General features: G+C 41.2%; 1 protein-coding gene across 4 annotated transcripts in view; it reads left to right on the top strand.

Moving 5' to 3' along the window:
• Positions 1 to 22,012, top strand: part of LOC105689194 (regulating synaptic membrane exocytosis protein 1) — a 58,849-nt gene that overhangs the window by 16,333 nt on the left and 20,504 nt on the right. For 3 of the 4 annotated variants that reach the window (XR_007279256.1, XM_025747319.2, XM_048657950.1), the window contains exons 3-15: positions 1,584 to 1,701; positions 8,320 to 8,404; positions 9,110 to 9,269; positions 9,384 to 9,638; positions 10,413 to 10,665; positions 11,145 to 11,477; positions 11,951 to 12,158; positions 12,807 to 12,985; positions 13,989 to 14,057; positions 15,332 to 15,456; positions 16,022 to 16,134; positions 16,254 to 16,327; positions 16,600 to 16,658. Coding sequence is in view for 3 of the 4 variants with exons in the window: in XM_025747319.2 (XP_025603104.2) it covers positions 1,584 to 1,701; positions 8,320 to 8,404; positions 9,110 to 9,269; positions 9,384 to 9,638; positions 10,413 to 10,665; positions 11,145 to 11,477; positions 11,951 to 12,158; positions 12,807 to 12,985; positions 13,989 to 14,057; positions 15,332 to 15,456; positions 16,022 to 16,134; positions 16,254 to 16,327; positions 16,600 to 16,658 (2,031 nt within the window). In the remaining variant the exon portion in view is untranslated. The remainder of the gene's footprint in view (positions 1 to 1,583; positions 1,702 to 8,319; positions 8,405 to 9,109; positions 9,270 to 9,383; positions 9,639 to 10,412; positions 10,666 to 11,144; positions 11,478 to 11,950; positions 12,159 to 12,806; positions 12,986 to 13,988; positions 14,058 to 15,331; positions 15,457 to 16,021; positions 16,135 to 16,253; positions 16,328 to 16,599; positions 16,659 to 22,012) is intronic. The other variant, XM_025747321.2, reaches the window with a different exon arrangement.

Genomic DNA, 22,012 nt, shown 5'->3' with positions numbered 1-22,012 from the left:
GGTAGCGTTTTCTTCCCTTCTTTTTCTCCTTTTTACTTTTACACTTTTGTACAGAACTAATTCAATGTAACCTACTAGGTTCTTCATAGTTCTCTAATTTTTCTTCTCTCTCTTGCTTTTTTTTTTTTGTTCGAAAGCTCGCTTCTGCACGCCGCTGGGAAAATAAGGGATGAAACATCTGGCGCTCCTCGGTTGGAAAAAAAAATTTGGCCATTTATCGCCAACTTCTGTTTTCATTCCCCTCTTCTCGCGTGCCCGGTATATTCCGACATTTTTTGTTTGACAAATTTTCCTCCCCTTTTTTCGTTCACCTCTTCCCCTCCCGATTCGGAGGAACGAACGACAAGCGGTTCGTATTTATCCTCTCCGAACGTCGAGGAATCTATAATTCGGAAGTTGGGAAATGAAAAGAGAAAAAAAAGAAAAAAAGAGAAAAGAAAAGGGAGGAGGAGTCGTCGTTTTCCGAAAGACGGAACAGCCTTTCCACCGACGCAGTGGTACACGTTGCGGTCGTAGCTGTCCGCCCCCCCCGGGAAACGATAATTAAAATTTCTCCGCCAACGAGTGATATCGGTACGTACAAAACGTATAAACGTCCGCGGGGCCGTTTTAAAAATGGGGTAAACGAGAAGAGGGCGGCAAAATTTCAAATGACAAAATGACAGAGGGTAACACAAACCGCCCGGTAGTTAACTCTTGAACTACTACCAGATTATACGGTTTTTTTTTTCATAGTCGCGTACTCCACAAATACATAAATCATACACCCGCTCGCGTATACAGGTACTCACGAGTCGTTGAGTTATGGTCGTTGATGCCCACCGTTTCACCGTTACACGTCGCGCAACGTTCGACGACAACGCGTCGAAATTTCTTTTTTTTTTTTTTTTCTCTTTGCTACAACGACTGCGAAAAGTTGAAGAAAATCAGGCTGCGTGATTCAAATTACCGCAATTAATAATCGCGCGGTTAAAAGGAGAAGAAAAATTGAAAATTCTTTCGGTATCTCGAATGTGTCCAGTTACGATTTTTCAAAGTATCGACTCTGGGGAACGTTGAGAACGGGATCGGGGGGGAGGGGGGGCGTGAATTTTGTCTGTTTGACAAGTTCTTTTGGCATGCCGATAAGTTGTTCGTTCCGAGGCCCCTTCGGTACGATAAACTAGGCGTCGCGTCGCGTCGCCTCGCCTCGTCGCGAAAATTCGCGAGTTCTCAGAGCTGCGCGAGGCTCATACGGTCGAAAAACTTAAACTTCGCAGGAGTCTCCGAAGGGAACTTTTGAGACGCTCCACCGCTCGACTTTTCTCCACCCGCACGTGGCGCTCCTGCCCCGTTTTTCTCGTCCCCCTTTTTCACCCCGTCAACCGCGTCGCCCATTTTCTTTGGGCAAATTTGTCGCTCCTTCAAAACTCCCGCACTCGTCTCTTCTTATTTCTCTTCGGGAGGGGAGGGGGAGGAAAAAGTTGGCCGCCGTTTCGCGATTCGAAAATCGTGTGGCCGTTTGATATTCCAGTTTTTTTTTTTTTTTTTTCTTTCCAACGATCTTTCGAATCGGTGATTTTTTCTTCTTCTTCGCTTTCAAGATGGTGACCACGCAGCCCGATGCCGGACCAGCGGGATCCGTGACGCCGGAGGAAAGCGGTACGACCTTCAGTAAATTACGGCAACTCGGAAGTGGTCTGATGACGGCAACCGGAAACGGTGAGTAATTTTAGCTACCCTGAGCGAGCGGAAAAAAAAAAAAAAGAAGAAATTTTGCGAGAGCTGGTTCAATAGCCCCTGAAACTGTACGGTTTTACACGTCCTATATTCCCGCCATTCGTACAAGTATATATAAAAATGCACAACGCGTGCAACGCGTCGAATTTCCGAATCGATCGAGATGAAAACCAAAAAAAAAAGAAGGAAAAAAAAAAGGAAAGGGGGGAATAAGAAAGCGGGAGAACAGATCAGAGAAGGATTACGCCGGTAAAAGGTGCAATTCGCCGCATCACTGTCAAGGACCGTAGGTAGAAACGAATCGATTCTAGTTCGCCGGGAGGGATGGGATAATATTTCTCAAAGGGTAATTCTCCGCGAGGTTGACTGCAGTTTAAGCCGCCGTCGAAGGAATCGTAGCGCGAGCGTAATAATAAGAACGGGAGAAAAAAAAAAAAAAAAAAAAAGAGGAGAACCTAAGAAAAGGCTGAAGAGGTAAAAAATGGAAAGTGCAAAAAAAAAAAAACGATGATCAAGTAACGCGGACTCCGTTCGAAGACTCGGAAGATAATAGTTTTAGTCGGCGGCTGTTCGCTTCCCGCCCGAAACTTCTTATCTGAATCGTGGAATTATGCCCTATTACGAACCGGAATCGTTTTCGTCCCCAAAACTCAAAAGCCTACCCTCCCTCCCCCCCCCCCCCATAGAGAATCTGCAGAGCTTCGCTGTAATCGGTCGGAGGTCCGGGCGGGATTACCCAGAGCTTCTCTCTCCGTATACACGCCACCTATATATACGTATATATATATATACACCTGTGTAGGTACACGGACGAATGTATATATTATATATGTATATAACCACCGTTACTACTTCAAGAGGGTGAAACCGACGGATAGAACGCGGTGAACTTGAACGCCGAAATCTCTCCCCCTGCCACCGCTGTAAAATCCGAGCATTAGCATACAAGTTTTCACAAAATTCTAACCAGCATCACGTCGGACGGAGTTTTCGCATTCGAGTTTCACGTCAGCGATGTTAATCGCCATACCATCTTCATTTTTTTCCTCTTCTCTATTCTCGGTACACGTAGATATTTATTAAAAGAATGGCGAACGACTGGCGAGTTTCGTCCTCTCTTTTTTACTTATTCTACCTTTCAGATGTAATACATCACCCGATCCGCACCTATCCTTCAGGCTTTTAGAAGATAGAAAATTCTCGCTCCCTCGGAAGTAGGTAATCCTAATATTGGGATTGATGTATGTATATCGATTTGGGATTTCTCGCCTGTTGTGAAAAAAAAAAAAAAAAAAAAGGAAAAAGAAAAGGAAATCTGCTCTCTCTCAGATTTCATTCAACTTCAGACTTGTCAGAGACATCGGATGTGCTTCTCCTTCTATTTTATTTTATTTTTTTTTTGGTTCTGTTTTATTTTTTATTACATTTATTTATATACATACAGCCATGTACCTACGTATGTACTCGTATAGTATAAGGCCAAGGCAACTGACTACCCGCTGTCTTCGACGACATGTGGCATAGAATTTCAATTTCATCGAGTACATAATATACCTCTACAAGTATATTATATACAGATGGATACCTATGTACGTAAACCCTCGTGCACGTATAAGTATGTACGGTGCAGAAGTCTCTTCGGCGGCGTCGCCGCATCGGTGGATCCGCACGATTCTCGACCATTCAACAAACTTTCTCCTCCTCTCCTCTTCCCAATCATTTTATTTTATTTTATTTTATTTCAGATCTCTTTACTTTTTCATTTTCTTTGACTCGAGGTCCTTTGCTTATTTTTTTTTTCTTTCTTTCTTTCTTTCCTCATTCCATTTCATCGATTGCTTCGCTTCTTTTTCTTTATTTCCGATTCTGTGGAACAAATAGAAGGTAAAAAGAGGAGAGAAAAAAAAAAAGGAGAGAAAACGTCGAAGTAGAGAGGGAGTCCCGTATAAAGTAGGAAGAGATAAACGCTCATCGGTCAGGGTCTTTTCTCTTATTCGCGAGTCACGTCAAACCCGGGCGGAAAAATCGTTTCGCGAAAGAAAGAGGAGAAAGAAGATCATCTGAAATAAATCCCCGTATCTCTGCCCCGCCGCCGTCGTCGTTTCGACCCGTCGGATCGTCCGCGGCGTGTCGAGGGATGGGAAAAAAAAAAAATCAAACCGTTTCCAAAAATAGAGCAAACAAACGTACGTAAATCGACGAACCACCGCCAAATAAGTTGCCGCATCGGCTTCTATTTTTTGCGCTCCCTTTGGACGAAATGAGAATTTTCAAAGATATTCACCCCGTAAACCGCATCACCGCAGAGAGTGGGCGAAAGCGGAGCGAAGCGCGGCATCGAAATTCACTTCGCTAATGAAGAGATCGCGGCGTTTCGGTATGTCGCGTAGCGAAGAAAACACCCTCCGGCGACACCGGAGGGGAAAGTATCAGGCCGCGCAAAATACTCTCTCTCTCTCCTCCGAAAAGCTCGGCGACTAACGGACTATTTATTCGTGCGTCGAAAATTGCGCGAAAACCGATCCGAGCGAATTCAATTTTTCATCTACCTGAAAAAGAAAAAAAACGGTTTTTCTCAAACCAAAAAAAGAAAATCAATCAATTAAACGAGGCATTCGAAGAACGAAGTGTTAATCGTTATCATCTTCTCTTATTCGTATTAAATTACCAGAGGAATTTCATTCGGAAGTTAAAATTAAGGAGTGTAGGTAGTTAGGGCGGAAGTTCGGGGGGTGGTAAGACGCCGATAAATTCAATATAGAGAAGCGACGTTTATTGGTACGTGTAAAAAATATACATGTAGATTATATCCGACGCGTGCGGTTCGAAGACGTTTGATTTTTCGATTTTTCCACGATGTGAAATGTAAATTGAACCGCGCGGGAGAGAAATCCTCGACGGGGGTCGCGCGGGAGGGGGACGAGAGAAGAGGACGTGGGTGGCTCGGTGACGAAAAAAAAGAAAAAAAACCACCCCGTCGTTAGAAAGAATCGTCTCGGGGCCGTTCCCGACCACCCCGTAACGCCTCGCCCTCTGCTCGACGCTCGAAAGCTCGAATCAAAGCTCGCGAGTATCGCGGTTCTTAAAAGCTGCGGATATACGTGTTTCACTCGACGGGGACCTCAGACACTCGAAATTATCGCCCTCAGCCCCAAAACAACTCCGGGTTCGTCTCGCCTAAACTTAACTACGGAGGGTTTTCTTGTTTTCTCTTATTTTCTCGCACCCTTATTCCATCGCGTTTCCTTCGTTCAACTGATCGCGAATCGATGTCAAATAACGCCAAGTTATTCGGCGTCTCGACGATCTCATCGCTGCCAAAAATCAACTTCTGATTTTTTCCTACGGATAAATGGAACGCTTTTATAGCGATTAAAAAATTGTTCCGAGCTCTCTCTTTTTTTTTTTTTTTTTTTCTTCGGTAAAATTTTCTCTTCCATTTTTTGGAAGCGTTGACAATCGTTTCCTTTTCTCGAATGAATGACGAATAAAGGACGTGTCTACGTATTTATAAATTCGACGATAAGCGAGTGTCGTAATTATCGAATCATCCTGACGGTATTAATTATTATCCTTCGGTCTGGGTTAATTTTCTGTGAATTATCGCTCGTCACGTTTTTCGGCATCGCGTAAATAGACTCGGTTACGGCGGCGGAGCTTTCGGTATCGACGTCAGACACAGAAACGGAGACGCGAGGACAGATATGTTTACATCGGACAGACGTTGTGACCCCCGTGTTCGCGGTACGTGTTCATATTTATAGACCGCGGAGACCTTGCGCAATGATTAAATACGTCTGCACGGCTTTTGTGTACATTGTACCTGGCGGAGAGCTTTTCTCTTACCGCGTCTGGTTTTTAAACGTTGGCTCGATACAAAATTTACCCGCAAGATGATTTCAATTAAGATTGTAAATTATTATCACCGTTATCGATGCACGGTGTGTACAATGAAATTGGCGTTGAACGCGCGTGCCGCGGTTTAAATTTATACCAGATACCGATGAAGAGACGCGGAATACGAAACGGGACACGGTTGAGAGTCGAGACGAGATGATGCGATATTCCTCTGCAAATTGCTTCCCTTTCAAACTATATATATATATATATATATATATATATATATATATATATATATATATATATATATATGTACACGAGATATATGCATCGTGAATATGAATATTTAAGGTCGTTTAAGCAAATTTTCACCTTCGAGGTCTCTTCGAAATTGGGTCGAAATTTATAATAACGCCATCTGCCAACACTGCGGCGCGTAACGCTACCCGTATTTCCACGGCTCTGTGTATCCGCTACCCTTGCGGCTATGTAATTGCGAAATTTCTGTACACTTACGTGCGTACCTGAACACCGCGCTAATTGAGCGATTACCTTTTTTGCGAATCGACAACCGTGCGATTTTTTCTTCTTCCGGATCGTGAGAGTAGAAGAAAAAAAAGTTTCCTACGAAACCGGGGCAAAGGGTTGCAAAATCGAGGACTCGATCCCCCAGAGAAAATGAGAGAGAGAGGGAACTTGTAAAATTAATATACGCATTAGAGGAGAAAAAGGGGGAGAGAGAGAATGAAATTCGAGGTCAGGGTAGTTCGGAGAGAAACGTCAATTTTTTAACGAGGTACGTACATACAGTATACCGACCGCAGCTTCGTCGTGAATGTGCTTTTAATTTCTGCTACACGAAAAATGCGATATCCGTTGTTCGAATATTTTTTTCCTCCTCTCCTCTTCTTTCGTTTCATTTTTTTTTTTTCTTTTTCTTTTGGTATTTTTTCAACCGTCGAGGGGTCCACACGAGACACGCGATACGTGAAACGTAAAAACGATTCGAAACGACGTCGAAAAAAACCGTTTCTTCTAAATATTAATGAAATGAAAAAAAATATAAAAACCGACGTTTGCTCCGCACGTGTCATTTATTCGGAATTTTCGTTCTTCGGCTGTTTGAAATTCACGTTACGTGCGAAACTAGCGAGAAAACATTTGCCCGCAAAATATGATAAACCAACGTAGCGAAGGCAACACTCGCGTAGGAGGTTGAAAAAATTTTTAGGGTAGAAAAAAGCTTCCCACAGACAATTTTTTTCTTTCTTTAGTTTTTTTTTTTTTCTCTTTTTTTTCTATTTCAATCGCTCTTCGAGTTCTTTATCCACGTGTACGTGTTTTTTCGGCACTTTTTCAGGCACACGTACGAGAAGGGGTAGCACAGGTACACCTACCGAGAAGCATAAGCTACGGGTGAAAGTTGAGAGAAGAAAGTTTTTCCTCTTCCATTCTAGTTCCTTTTTTTTTTTTTCGCTCTTACTTTTCCTCATTTTTTTTCATTTTTACTTTGTTTTTTTTTTTTTTTCTCGTCCTCACACACACCCACGACAGAAATAAAGGGCTTCAAACTCTCCTCGTATATAAAAACGAGAGACACCGAAAGACTTTATACTCATACGCCTCCTTCCTTTTTTCGCTTTTCTCAGAGCGTATCTTACGTTGTATGGTGGTATACCCCCAGCGATATGAGAGCGTAAACTTCTGCACTTGAAAGGCAGAAGATGATGAAGAGTCGTGAAAATAAAAAAAAAAAAAAAAAAAGAAACGAATTACAACGAACGTAGAAAGACCGAGGGAAGAAAAAGACAAAAAAAAAAAAGATTCAATTACATACTACTATTTCAATGTTTAAGCGAAATAATTTTGCAAGCTTTTCACAGCGGTATATATGCGCTTGTAATAATTAAACGCAAAGGGTTGATATTTTAATTTTGTACGAAGTTTTTTTTTTCTTTCTCCCCCTCTCATCTTCCTCTCGTTCCAACTTTTCTTTTTATACAGAAAAAAAAACACAAGACATGAAAGAAAAAAGATAGATATGAAAATTGAGAGAATAAATTGGCACTCGAGGCGTACATGTATATACGATGTACACGTAATACATATATATAAAACCTTCTCGCGCGTGACTGTCAATTATTCTTTGGCAATTAATTTGAAAGGCTTCGCCTTTCCTCCCTCCAGTCTTCGCGTTTTCTTTTTTATTTTTAGTTCAAATATTTGAAAAATAAAAAAAAACAAATTTCCATCTTTTTTTTTTTGCACCCCCTCACCCGGTCTACCTTTGGATAGATGTGTGTGCGCGTTTCGTCGTCACACATCGTCGTTTTCGTATCACGACGAACTTTCGCTTCTGCCGAAATAGAGGAGAGAAGAAGAGGACCTCCATATATTTACATAACCGCGCTCAGTAATTATCATCATATACCCTACATATACAAAGTCCTGTGGCAAAGGGCAGGCAGGTCATATACGGAATTAATATATACGTATACCTATACGTACGACATACAGAAATTACGGAGACCCTCTATTTTACCTCGTGTTATTCCCAGCGTATATACTACATATACGAAGCTTTCATTATCTACCCGCTTCCTTTTTCATTTCTCATCCCTTTCCGTGGTCTCTTCTTTTTTTCGCTTTCGTTCCATCCCATTCTATAGAAAACTAAAGAAAATCTCTGAAATCGTCGTCATCCGATGAAACAATCCGATCCGTTGCAATTATTTTATTTTTTCTTCGATTTCTGTACAGTGACAAAATTAACGCCAGCCAAAGTAACGCCCGTGGAGGAGATTCAACCGAAGCAAGAAACTTCGCCGGTCGAACAACCGAAACCGTGAGTACGAAAAACCACCACATCGTTCGAATTACACGTTTTACCCAAATTTTGCTCCATTCGACGAATTTCTTCGTTGTAATTAGGTATGTTATTTATCGAAGGAGGGGGTGGGGGTGAAGGGGGTGGGGGTGAAACGAGTCGCGTTTTCAGTGAGGTAAAGGGTTGGTTGAATTTAACCGGTACTTACGGCGACACTAAAATGAATATCATCGACCCACGTAGAGTCCGACGAATAGAGAGAGAGAGAGAGAGAGCTCCTAGCTCTACGTGTACGCGAAGTTTTGTCCCCCTTGTGTGCAAGCAAACTGGGTCATGTCGAGGCTATCCGTTACAGAGAAAACGTACACGGGTACACACGTCCACCCCACCGTCCCGTCTACCTGTACGTTACACACACGGATTCTCCGCATTGAAATTTTAACAGCTCAAATCTATGAGAACCACCCTCACCCCCCCGTTCGCCCCCTTCGCCCCCTTCGCTATCGACCCGCGCCCCGCTGAATGAAAATGCATTTTGCCCACACGTTTACGTAAACAGCGTCCCATTTACGGTTGGAGCGAAATATTTTTTCTCTTTCCCCCGAAATTTTTTTCCGTACGCCGACGTTTGGGGCACGGGACGCCGCTCGTCGCGCGAGGGTTCGGGGTCGGGTGTCCCGGTTTTTTTCTCATCCGAACCGAAAGAGCGTAACTTTTTGGCAGGAAACCGGAACCGGGGAGACCGGCGAGCAGGACGGGGGCTTGTCGCGTCTGTTTGAAGTCGTTCAAACCGGACGATTTTTCGCGAACGTGCAACGAGTGCCAACACAAAGTATGCGAGGACTGCGCTTCCTACTCGACCACCGCCGAGACGGACGACGCGGTATGTAATTTGGGTGAAAAAGAAAAAGAAAAAAAAACAAAAAAGAAAAAAAAAAAAAAACAACAAGGTCGCAATCGAGGAAACTGACGTGATTTTCTTCCCGACCGCGTCCAGTCCACGTGGAGGTGCAGCGTGTGTCGTCGAAAAATCGCGTCGCGCGGTCAGCCGGTTGTGACGCAAGAATCAACCGATTCCCTGCTGGACGTACCGGTGCTCGAGGCCCTCCAGAGGAGGCACAGCGACGCACGACTCGGTTGTCAAGCCGGCAATCACACCGGTGGATTGACGAGCGGTTTGGCACCGCCCAGGAGTCCGGAATTGAGGAGGCACTCCGACGTGTCGCCCGCGAGTCTGAAGGAACTGGAAAAGGTAAGCGTGGTCGACGTCCGTTTCTCCGGAAGGCGCTTGAAGATACGCCGGAAATACGGATGATAAGCGACGACACCCCGTCGTCGCATAAATGTGCCTAAATGTGGTTTCTCGATGAAATTAATCGAACAACGTGAATGATCAATAAATGTTTCATCTGTCCGTACAGCTTAACTCCCACGTGTACGTCGGACGCGGTTACACCGCGAATGCGACTTTTTTTTTTTTCATCCTCGGACCAGGTCGCCACGCTCCCCCAAATTTTGCGCTTTTTACCCCGTATCTCTTTCTGTGTGTTTATATTCCTGTGATTCCTGCACGTTCGTTATATGTGAAAAGGAGAGAGACAGAGAGAATGTGTTTTCCCTGTGGTTGATATTGAGGACAGAAGTATGAATTCCGTCTCAACAATCCTCACTTGTAGTTCTGTCTCAAACGACTCCGAGTAGATTCTGTCCTGACGATTTCCGTCCTATCGATCCGCTCCCGTTGAACTTAGAGATCCTCGTAACCGTGATTTTTTCGGAGCGATCGTGCTCGTCCCGGTAAAAACCGGTAATCTTCGAAAACGCGAGATAAGAAACGGGGTTCTCCCGGAATTTTGGAGATAACTTTTTTTTTGGTTTCCCCGGTGTAACCGTCGTCAACGTCGAACGAGACGAATAATATCCACAAGGAGAGTTCCCTCTGTGTGCCGGCTTCATTGTTTCCATTTTGCCATACGTGTGGTGGTGTCCCTTGTTCCGACCCTTAACCCAATTTCTAATGTTGTAGTTTCGGAAGGTTGCAGGGGAACGTTGCGAGGAACTGAGATGGGAGCGCGAACTGGAATGGCGAAGCAAATCGAGGGGTGGCTCGCCCGAACGTCATCACTGCGACGGTAGGGGCGACAGAAATTCCGAGCGCAACGAAAGAAACGAACAATCGGCCGAACGCGGCGACAGAGGCGAGAGGAACGACAGGGGCGACAGGGTCCGGGCGAACAGCCCCCCCCACAGGGGGTCCAAGCAAAATTCTTCGGCCGCAGGTCAGTCCCGACGACGCGTTCGCCACGTTCTCGATGTCCGCCGCGTCTTTTTTTTCAAACCGAACGTTTCGACCTTGTCCCTCGATTGCTCCCGGAACCCCCTTTTTTTTTCTCCCCCAAATATACCGTCTTCGCGAAATCTCCGAGGGGGAATTCAAACGGGGGAACGCTGGGCGATTCAGCCGTTGTACGGATCGAGAGGAGCTCGAAATTTTTTATATCAGAAGGAGGAAATCCGTCTGCCGCGCATTTCCAGGAGGAACGGAGATCCCCATTTGTCCTACCTTCTTAGATTTTGTCTTCGAACAATTCTTACTCTCGTCTCATCTTTCGGTGCGTCCTAAGAGCGCACTTCTGTCCAAGTTGAACGTAAAATTTGTTCCAAAGGAAGCCGACCCGCGTCATTCCCTCTATTTTCACCCCCTCCCCTCGAGGTCTGCTTTGAGTGAAAAACGAGACGTTGTCGTGTGTCCCAGCAGATCAGGATCACGCGGGAGACCAGGGAAATGGCGGGGGAGGAGGCGGCGGCGGGGGAGACGAGGACGAGGAACGTTGGCGACGTTCGAGAAGAACCGGAGGAACGGTTCGCCGAAAATCTCGAGTCGCCAGGCAAAGGTCGTACGACGAGGAGGTGAAGTCAGGAGCGATGTCCGGCTCCGGTCAACCGTCTCATCCGGAACCGGGGCTCAACCTACCCGTTCAATTGCCGAGGAGGGCGTCGGCTTACGACGTCTACGCGACACCCGGAGCCAGCGGACTGAACGCCATGGCGATCGCCGCGGCCCAGCAAAGAGCCTCGATGTTCGCTCAAGGTGTGAACGATTGAGAAAAAAAACACAAAGAAAAAAAAAAAAGGGGGGCGAAACGTATTTGGAAACTCGAATTCGATGATAATTTTTCGTCGATCGATTCTCGAGAGGTCGTATAAGGGTTGACGTGATTCGCGTTCCGTTTCCACCGAGCGCTTAATAAACTAGGAATATCTCCGGTATAAATTTTGCGCAAGGTTGGTTCGGAGAGGTCGGGACGTAGCGAGGGGGAGAGAGGCTTGGTCGATCGCTCGGTTGCTCAGCCAAATTTATTAGAAAGACGTCTCAGGGTTGAAAGTTGCTCGCGTTGCGGGTTGCGTCTGTAGCTCGAAATGAGGAGAACGAACGACGGAAGAAAAAAGCAGAGGAGATCGGAGAGAGAGAGAGAGAGGCGAAAAATGAAGCGCACGATCGATATCGACCGATTTCGCGCGTTGGAAAAATTCGTCCGATGAATAATTGCGAATTGTTTCAAGGTAACCGTGAACCGGAAGAACGATCGGTACAGACGTCGCGAAGGTCGTCATTCCGGGCCGTTAAGCCGGTGCTTCCGTACGACATGGGGACCGAAGAAGAGAAGGTCATCAACCTCGACACCTCCCCGACAACCGAACCTTCGAACGCGCAATCACCGGCTTTGGCTCCCGACGAAGATCGGCGCACCAGGCGAAGAGGATCCCAACTGTAAGCCAGATTTTTTATTTCCAATTATTCGATACTTCCACTCGCACCGCGACGAAAATTTAATTTCTGAAAAAATCAAGTGTCTGCACTCCTTCGGAAATTAGATCAAAAAAAAAAAATTGCCGAGACGCTCGTCGGATTTCGGGGACACGAGTTAAAATATTTGAAACGATACGAAGGAGATTTCGGTAATACGCGGCAAATCGTTTGTACGGAGATATTACAGCTCGACGTCTGCCCCCTAAAGTTTCGCTACGCAGTCGGACTCTGGGGGTTAATGTTCACCCCGCAAAACACCCTCGCTTCGGGGCATATCCGACCCGGACGAGTTCCCCTCCCCCTCCCCCACTCCTCGCGCGAATCTACAACTCTGGTAATATCCTTTGGAAAAACGTGAAATCAGTGTCACGCGTTCTTACCCGGACGTGACACACGCCGAATTTCAAATTACTCGAACGATTTATCACACGCCGACGTAGAAATTGGTAATAATATTTTTTACACGTAATTTCAATTTTCGTTCTCACACTCTTTTCTTTCGCGCGCACCCCTTTTTTTTCGCGTTCAATTTTTGACTCGATTTGTGCAAAAAAAAAGCTCTGTTTTTTTTTTTTTTTTTTTTTCCTCTAATCTCCTCTGTTTCGTCAGACCGGATTTAAACGCGATAAGGGGTCTTCCCGTGGTACCTGGTGTCTCGAAAGGGCCGGTGACCAATGTCCAGGTCAGAGCCACTGCGGCCGTCGACGATCGAGAATTGCCCCGTCAAGGAAGCCTTGCGGACGGAGAAGGGATAAAAATCGTCATTCACGACGTCGACAGCGATATGGGTGAGCGAAATTTTTTCTTGGCGAAACGATCGCCAGAATAAAAAAAAAAAAAAACAGAAAATAAACAATCAACTCGATAATCGAATGGGGACTCGAATATTTTCCTTTCCTCAAAAGGAGTCGAAAGGGTCCGAGGATCGCGAGCGACCCTCGGTGTTCCGTCTAATCGAGAAAGCTACTCTTCGCTCCGCGGCCCGCTTAAACGTAAAAAGAACGCGGAAAGTCCTGAAGGAGGAGGAAGCGGGTGGAACGGGAAAGTTGACGGCATATTGCCGCGCCCTTAAGCCTGAAAGTGTCTCTCTGGTTCGAAAGGAGTTTTTAAACGATTGCAAAAAAAAAAAAAACAGAAAAAAGGAGGAGGACGGAAAGAAACTGGGCTTAATTAACTACGTGATTCACCGGATTCCCTTCGGAAGCAGGGGGGGGTTGGCAAGAAAAAAAAAAAAAAAAAACTTCTTCAACTACGCCGACTTTCGACGGTCCGGTAAAAATAACGTGATTTTCTACGGGGTCCGCGATCCCCTCGGACCCCCACGAAAATTTAGCCGTACGGTAAATTTAACGGTGAATTCTATTTTATAACGCGCCCATATTGAACCGTAAACTATTTCACTTGATTACAAATCCCCCGGCTCCGTTAATGGCGTGTGGCCGGCGGATGCGATCGTATGTAGCGTTTTTTCGGTCTCGTTTCGCGAGGAATACGCGTACAGCCGGTACCGGGAACGTCACATTATATTGGTTCGCGTCCACCACGTAGCCGGGGACCGGTGTTCGTCGAGAAATGGCTTCGACTAATCGCGTCCCGCAGCTTTATTGGCTCCTAAACCTTTCGCCGAGCTGCCTACGAGTTTACTTTTCCTCCGATCCGCGATCCGATCATTCGCGTGTCGCTTTATAGGCGCATCCCCAAATAAATTCGTCATTAACCAGCGGCCTCGATTCCGTATAGAAATTTTATGAAAAAAAAAAATGTCCATCCCTCATTTTTGTTTTTTCGCAGTTCCGAGGGTGAATTCGAAGAGGCGAGTGGTACTGAGAAGAGATCCCGTCATGGACAAGGGGCACAGAAGTGAGTCTTCGAAATGTCTCGTCGAGCATTTTTCAATTTTTCCCCCCCCCCTAAACGCCGAATCCCCGTCCCTCAGCACCTGCGGCGTGTCCGAAATCGTAAATTTTTTTCCCACCTCGAAAAAAATAAAGAAAAAAAAAAACGCGCACTCGTCCCAACGCCGGTTTCGAATGCGAAATCCGAAGGGGGTTTTTTTTTTTTTTTCGAGATCCCAATTATCGGACTTTGAGAGGTGAGGGAAAATAAGGGGGAGGATAAATTTTGTGATCCGAATATCTTACGGGCAAAGACTCGCGTTAACGTGACGATGTGAACGACGACGTTTTTTATGAATCGATTTGCAGCCCCGTTAGCCGGAAAAAGAAAGCGAAGTCGAATCGAGCGTAAACGGGTACACGTGTACAAAGGGGATGATTAATGGCGGCTTCGCTTAGAACCGTAGGACGTCCGCATCAAATTCTACACTCATAACATATGCATTAAGTGGGGGTTGAACAAAAGGGACGTTAACGTACTTGTTGCGGTGATTGGAACCCCTGCTCCCCCCCCCCCCCTCTCCCCTACCCCCATGAAATAATCGCCCATTCAATTTATGGATATAACTAATCGGACTTCGGAAGGAGTTTTTTTTTTTTTCTTTTTTCTCTTTCGATTCTTTCACCGGAATTCGAAATCGCTTTTATCAAAGAATCCCGATGAGTTCGGATTGTTCGCTCTAATTGCCGAATCGCGAATCCATATCACGACGGATTACGGATCGTTACTTAATTTGACGAAATCAGGGATCCCCATTAAGCGCGAATCGGTCTATCTAGTCGAATGTTGTCGAGTCAAAGATGATCCGGTGCACGGCGTCTGTCTTTGGCGGATCGAGTAGCGCTATCCCCGCTGGATCTGTTAACACGTTCATTAGACCGGTGGTGGTGGTCGTCTGTATTATATGCAGAACAGAAACACGGGGTCCAACGCGACCTGATCCGCAGTTACGAATTCCCGTAGCTTGGCGTAATGCCAGCTAGCTCGGCGCCCCCCGTTGTTTGTGTACATCCGTCCCGTCCGAAGGTCAAAAGCTACCGAAGCCATCGAAAGCTCGTATTCGAAGTCCGGTGTAAAGTCAGCCGACTCTTTCGTTTCATCAAAAGCTGGTTTACATCCCGTTGAAAGAATGCGAAAAAATGTAACGAGGAGGATTTCGAGATTTTTTTCAAAATCCTTGGCGCAAACTGGATTACGGTTTTTTTTATTCATCTCTTCTGTTATTTCCGCTCCTTCAGCGCGAGGATTTGGCATGCGAGTGGTCGGAGGTAAAACTGGATCGGACGGAAGGATGTTCGCGTCCATCGTGTGGACGGTACCTGGGGGACCTGCGGAAAAAGCCGGACTTCAACAGGGAGACAAGGTCTGTGACCGTCTTATTCATATTTAATAAACTTTTCATTTTACGCACATACGGTGACCCTCCCGACCCACGAGACGAAATCTCGCCGCGCGCGCAAGGGGTTGAAATCCGCGTCATCTTTCCTCGCCCCTCCCAGAAAAAAAAAAAACAAAAAAAAAAAAATTGGGGGGGGAAAAGAAGGCGAAAAATAAATAACGGAGGACGGGAAACACGTCGTAGACGCAAGAGTCGGGTGTGTAATGCAATCGGTAATAGAAAAATACGGCGGAGCAGACTTCTCGCGTCGTAAGTTTTATTATACGAGGAACACCTGTTGATTCTCATAGCTATCTCAGATGAAAACACTCGTTTCTTATTGTTGGAAATCTTAACGACGACTACTCGACGATTTCATTTCCATAAGCAAACACGAATCAACGAACCTGACGATTTTCTCGTGAGATAATTTTCCACGGTCGTACGAGAAATTCATTATTTCGCGAGGAGTCCCTTCCGGTGGCGAACCAATCACGTCGGAAGTCGTTCGCCCTGTGTCATTTTTACCCGTCTCGTTTTTTTTTTCCAGGTCCTCGAATGGGGAACGGTATCGCTGATAGATCGAAGTTTCGAGGAGGTCGCTCAGATAATGGAACGCACCGGTGACGTTGCCGAACTGGTCGTCGAGCACACGACGGATTTGTACGTTTTTTTCTCCGGTGCTTTTTTCCGATTAGAAATTATCGGCTCCGCGATTCGCCGAAGTTCGCAGATTTCATTCTACGTTTTTTTTTTTTTCGGTGTTTTTCTTATTTTTTCAGAATCGGGGATCTCGACGACCCGGGGATGGTGCAAAATCCTGGAAAACCGGCCGGAGGTTTGGGGCTGCAATTGGGTGAGTAGCTACCATAATTTTTTTCATCCCTCCTTCTTCTTCTTAGTTCGTAAAAATCATTACCAAAAAACTCTGACGAAAACGAGTCACGTTTAACATGACGAGCGTGTAATTGATTGGCAAAAAAAAAAAAAAAAAAATCAACCCCAAAGAGAGAGCGATTGTTGAAAGAAAAAGGACAATGTGCGCGACGACCGACCTCCGAATGAACAGAAAAGAAAAGTAAAATTAATGAATAAAAACGAATCAAAATTGTGCTTGATGTATTTCAGAAACGGACACGGACAAAACTCCATCATCGCCAACACGTCGGAAATTGCCAAAGACGCCGGTATAAGTTTCATACATAGTTTAAAACATATTCATCATACGTATATATATGTATATATATATATCATACATTATGTATACGTACATACATATAATGAATGATATATCTCTCTTCACTGTTCTTGGTTTTAATTCATTACCGCTGATTCGTTTCGACTATAGTTGAAAAAAAAATAAATAATATAGGTATATATGATATATAATATATAATATCAATCTGCAATCGACACAATCAAATTTCTTTATTCTTTTCGCGTTCTCTCTATTTTTCTCCAGTGTACATACATACACACCTGATATATCGAACTTACATATATATATATATATTTATTTTATTCGCTAATTAATTTTTTTTAGCGAGCAGAAAGATTCGCGTGCACAAAATAACGTGTATTACATTATATACGTTCGGTGTACGTACAATTCAGGTACTACGCCTGTATATTGTATCAAATACATATTGTACGTGATAGATAACTATTCTTTATATCGCCTAAAGAGGAAATTGAAAACAAAAAAAGATAAAACCTAATGACAATGATAATATACAGGGCTCGATAGTAAAAAAATTAAATTAAATGATTATAATATTCGATCAATGATTTCAATGCGGAGTATCGAATATGGAGAGTGTCGAAGAACCCGACGAAAACTCATGTTAATAATAATGGGAGCCTAGCAAACCGTGTTATAATAAAAGACAAAAAATCGAAACGAATGATAGATTCAACATCTACGGCTATTTTGACGTATATGAAATGACAAGAAAAAATTAACTAACGAAGTAAATTTAATGAAAATACGACACGGCAGAGATTATATATATGAACAAGGATTACATAAATAATTATTTATAAAATCCGATATAATTATAATCCGATGTTTTCCACCCTATCATTTTCCGGCACCATAATATGACCTGTACATACACACACATGCATATATAGATAATATTCCATCGCCTATGATAAAAACGACGCTGATATGTGTGTTGAATGATAATAATAATTTATGAATACTAATAATAATTAATAATTGATAAAAATAATAACGATAACGTTAATGGAATCATCGCAACGTAAATCCCAAAATTCTGAGTACACGTACGATAATCGTCGTTCCATAAAATAACATAAATGACGATAATAATAGTGGATGATATATGTGTAAAACTGCGTGTCTATGTCACTGTGATATTCTACATACATAAAATACCTAAATTTATCTGTACTTTCGCTTCTACATTCCAGGCGATATACATAAAATTATAGATCGATGAATGACTTTATTAAATTTATTCGTTTGATAATTTTTCGCGAAACATCGCGTCATTGAATAATCATTATTCTTCTTTGTCAGCTTCACATCATATGCTTAGGCATACCTTTCATGTATCGTATTGAATATGCGTATCGAATGAAATATGATAAATTTATAGTTCGAAGGAAAACGGGGTAATTAATTAACTGTGAACAATCATTCGTCAAAAATATCCCTCTTATAATTAGAGTAAATTAATTGAAAATTTATAACGTTGCAAATGATTGTTTGTTCGTCCAAATCAATGGATTATTGATGGATGAAACTTTTCGACATATCCCATTTAAATATCTATGATAAAAGAGATATGATCTTATCTATAGAAATCAAATTAACTGAATGTAACATAGAGAAAATTTAACGACCAATCGAATTATAATTATTTCTACTTTTGTTCTTCGTCTCTTTCTCATTTGTTGATTTCTCTTTCAATTTATTCCAATATTTGAAACTATCGAATAAATGTTATAAATATATATATATTGAATATATAGGTACATATATTTTATTTAACAAGTATATTAAAATATTTAAAAAAAAAAAAAGCTTTCGCACAATCAACGGTAGAAACTACATCTCGAAGAGGGTAAAAAAAAAACGAGATATAATACTGAGTAAAATTGAAAATTTGAAGAATAAAATTTAAAAAAAAATGATCGCTATCACAAATTGATTTATTTTAGCGATTTCTTTTTCTTCATTGAACTCATTATACATGTGACACACGATCCGTGCAAAAAAAAAAGAAAATTAATCAGCAATTTTTGTACGAGAAATTAAAAACCGAATTGTCGACGTGAAGTGAGAATAAAATAATCTGAAAATTTATGTTTTTGAAAAAAACCAAAGAAATAAAATTAACAGCTAATTAACAATCGAGATTTTATTAATCTATTAGAATATAACGTGCGTAACTATATGTATAATATATCATGGGTAGATTATTGGATGTTGAATACAAAAATAAATTGTCAAAAAATTAAAGAGATATAAAAAAAAAAAAACAAATTATACATAACGATGAACAAATAAAAATTATTTATCGATAATGAACGCGCGAGTTGAAATTGCATCGTTGAGTTTCTTGATATTCGTTCACTGTTTTTTTTTTTCTTTCTAATTTTTTTATCTCAAAAATTGTAAATAACAAATAATATTAAATAAAAAACCAGAATTTCATATTATTCACCGCTCTCAATATGCAGATGTATAAATATATAATAATTTTCGTACCTCCGCAAGTAACTACATAGGTATATACGATGTGTGTTGTATGTGAAATAATAGAACCATAGAGAGAAAAAAATTTATTAGTGAATTATCAGAAAAAAAAAAACCTTTAGAATTTCTACCCCTATAAATGTGTAGAAGATTACCAAACGAAAAATATGTGTTATCGATGGAAGTAGATCAGTTGCATAAAGATATTGTAGAAATTCTAAATTCAACAGTATAATAACGACGGCCCAAATTTTAAATATACACGATACATTATAGTTCCTAGATGAGAAGAAAAAAATATTTTGAAAAACGAACAAAAAAAAAAAAGAATAGTTAAATAATTAAACTTGAGAATTTCATCAGTTCAAGGAATGAAAATTGGAAAAACAACTATGAATACATCGGTAGAGCTTGTACATCCCTGAAAATCAATCACTTCTGACGCTCTCGTATAATTCTTGCAAAGGACGAATGAAATTTTGGCATCAGGAGTGTGAAATTTTTCATGGGAAACTTTCATAGGGTATAATAATTATTCGTTAGAGTAGAGGATTTCATTGATTCAGAATCCGGCTGAATGTTAAGATAAATTTTATGCAAAAAAAATAATCAATCGTGTGAAGAAATTATTAATTCCTTTTCTATTTATTACAATTCTGTCTAAAACTGATGAATGTTTAACCATACGTTTTGGAAGAAAACTTCTTTTTTGTTGTTGTTCACATCACTCGATCATGTTATAATTGATGTAATTAAACGAATGACTTTGATTTGATTTGATTTCTTTCTATTTCTTCGATTTCTTTGAAAACGAATGCCAAAAAGCAAAAAAAAAGAAATTAATTAATCGAAAGAAAGTGTCAGTTGGGGCGAGTTGTGTTGGTTTTTTTGGTCCATATATAATGAATGCAGAAAGATATGGAGAGAATAAATAATATACGTTATATTTATATTGTATATGTACATACATATATTTTTAATTATCTACAGAGTTTCATTTATGCGAAACATTTTCTTATCGTGGTCATTATTATAATTGAAACTACATTGATTCGAATTTATTAAAAAATTTAACAAAAAGAGAAAATATACATATGTATATCTCGTATAATAAATGTTGTCACACATTATATTGAAAAGCAAGAAACAATATTTTATACGGTACATCTGGTTATTATTATTATTATTATCATCATCATCATTACCCTTATCATTACCATATACATATACACATACATACGATACAGTCTGTCCTTAGCGAGGAAATTATGCCCGTACAAAATCTGAAAGCGAAGAGATAATCGAAATTTTCTTTTCAGAAAATATGTATAAATTTTCAACGAAGGAGGAATAAAAAATTTTCAACAAAAAGCGAGAGATTGGAAATGATGAAAAAGAAGAAAAATAATATAATCTAATTGCAAAAATCATATGTCGGGCAGAGTTTTCTTGCAAAATATAATAGGCATAAGGAAAGAAAAGGAAATAGAAAGAAAAATTGAAAAAAAAATCGGTACGAAGAAAAATGTGGTTTTGAAAACTTGAAAACTGTGAAGGTCTGAATTAATAATTACCTACCAGTTCATCAATTTCAAGTCCATTGTTATTACGTTAAAAATCAGCAACGGCATGAGCGGCAGCGACATCGTCGTGCATAGCTCTAGAAACAGAGAAGTCTCTTTGAACAAAAATTTAGGCTAATAACTACGTAAGGTTTTACCGAAAATTACATAGCTTATAAAAGGCTGTGTGACGGCCTTCGCAACTTTGAATAGGTATACCTCAACGACAGATATTAAAAAAAAGTAAAAAAAAAAAACAACCTAACTAATTTAAAGTGTAAATGGATGTAAGCTGGGAATAAAAATTAAAAAAAAAAAAAAAAAAAAAAAAAACATTAATGAACAGAATACTCAGGGGTGTCGTTATCCGTTTTTATATACATATATAATATATAATAATATATATATATATACATCTATAGTTATCTCGATTGATGTTTCATTTTATTCTTTGCTCGATTTTATAATTACGTTTTGTCCAAATTATCGCATCTTTTCAATTAATTTTATTTGATCAATCTGTAGTGCAATTAATCCGCAAAGATCTTCTTCTCTTTGTTAATTTTTTGTCTTATTCGTTTTGTCCACGTCATACACGAATCAATTGAATGTTGAAAATCAGAAAAGGTGAAAAGTAATTAAAAAAAAAAAAAAAAATTCAAAAAAAGAAAGAAAAGGAAAAAGAAACAAGAACAAACAACAACTAATGATAAAAGTAATTGTTTCCCGCGCCAAGTATCGATCTACGTGATTAACGCGCGATAATGCAGACGAAAAAAAATAATGTAAGTGTTAAAAAGTTTAGTTAGCACACGCTACTCTCACCCAACTGGCACGACCTTATAGTTATTCATTCGCCTTTGATTGAACGAAATTAGAATTAGGACGCAGGGGCAGGTTTCTCCATTCTCTCCGAGTAAAAATGAAGATGAAAAAAAAAAATGAATGAACAAAAAATCACCTCATTCATTTAAATATAAGATGGAACAGGTCTACTACAATATTTTGACACTAGTTGATTAAATTAATTAGAATAAAAAAAAAATAATGGCAGTGTTGGAAGTCGACGAATCTGCCTCTGAGTCGCTCTTAGTTAGCTTCTATACTATACATAGCGAAATGAAATTTAAAAAAATTAATGAATTTTTGGACTGGTTTGTGCTTCAAGTTATTTTTGATTAAACTCAGACTACAAAATAAATGTTAGTTGAATATTTTAATTCATTGCCAAAATATCATCTGTCATTATACT

The sequence above is a fragment of the Athalia rosae genome, chromosome 7, assembly GCF_917208135.1.
Source record: "Athalia rosae chromosome 7, iyAthRosa1.1, whole genome shotgun sequence".
Lineage (NCBI taxonomy): Eukaryota > Metazoa > Arthropoda > Insecta > Hymenoptera > Athaliidae > Athalia > Athalia rosae.
The sequence above is the reverse complement of the archived record's forward strand: the minus strand, read 5'-3'. Positions and strand labels throughout refer to the sequence as shown.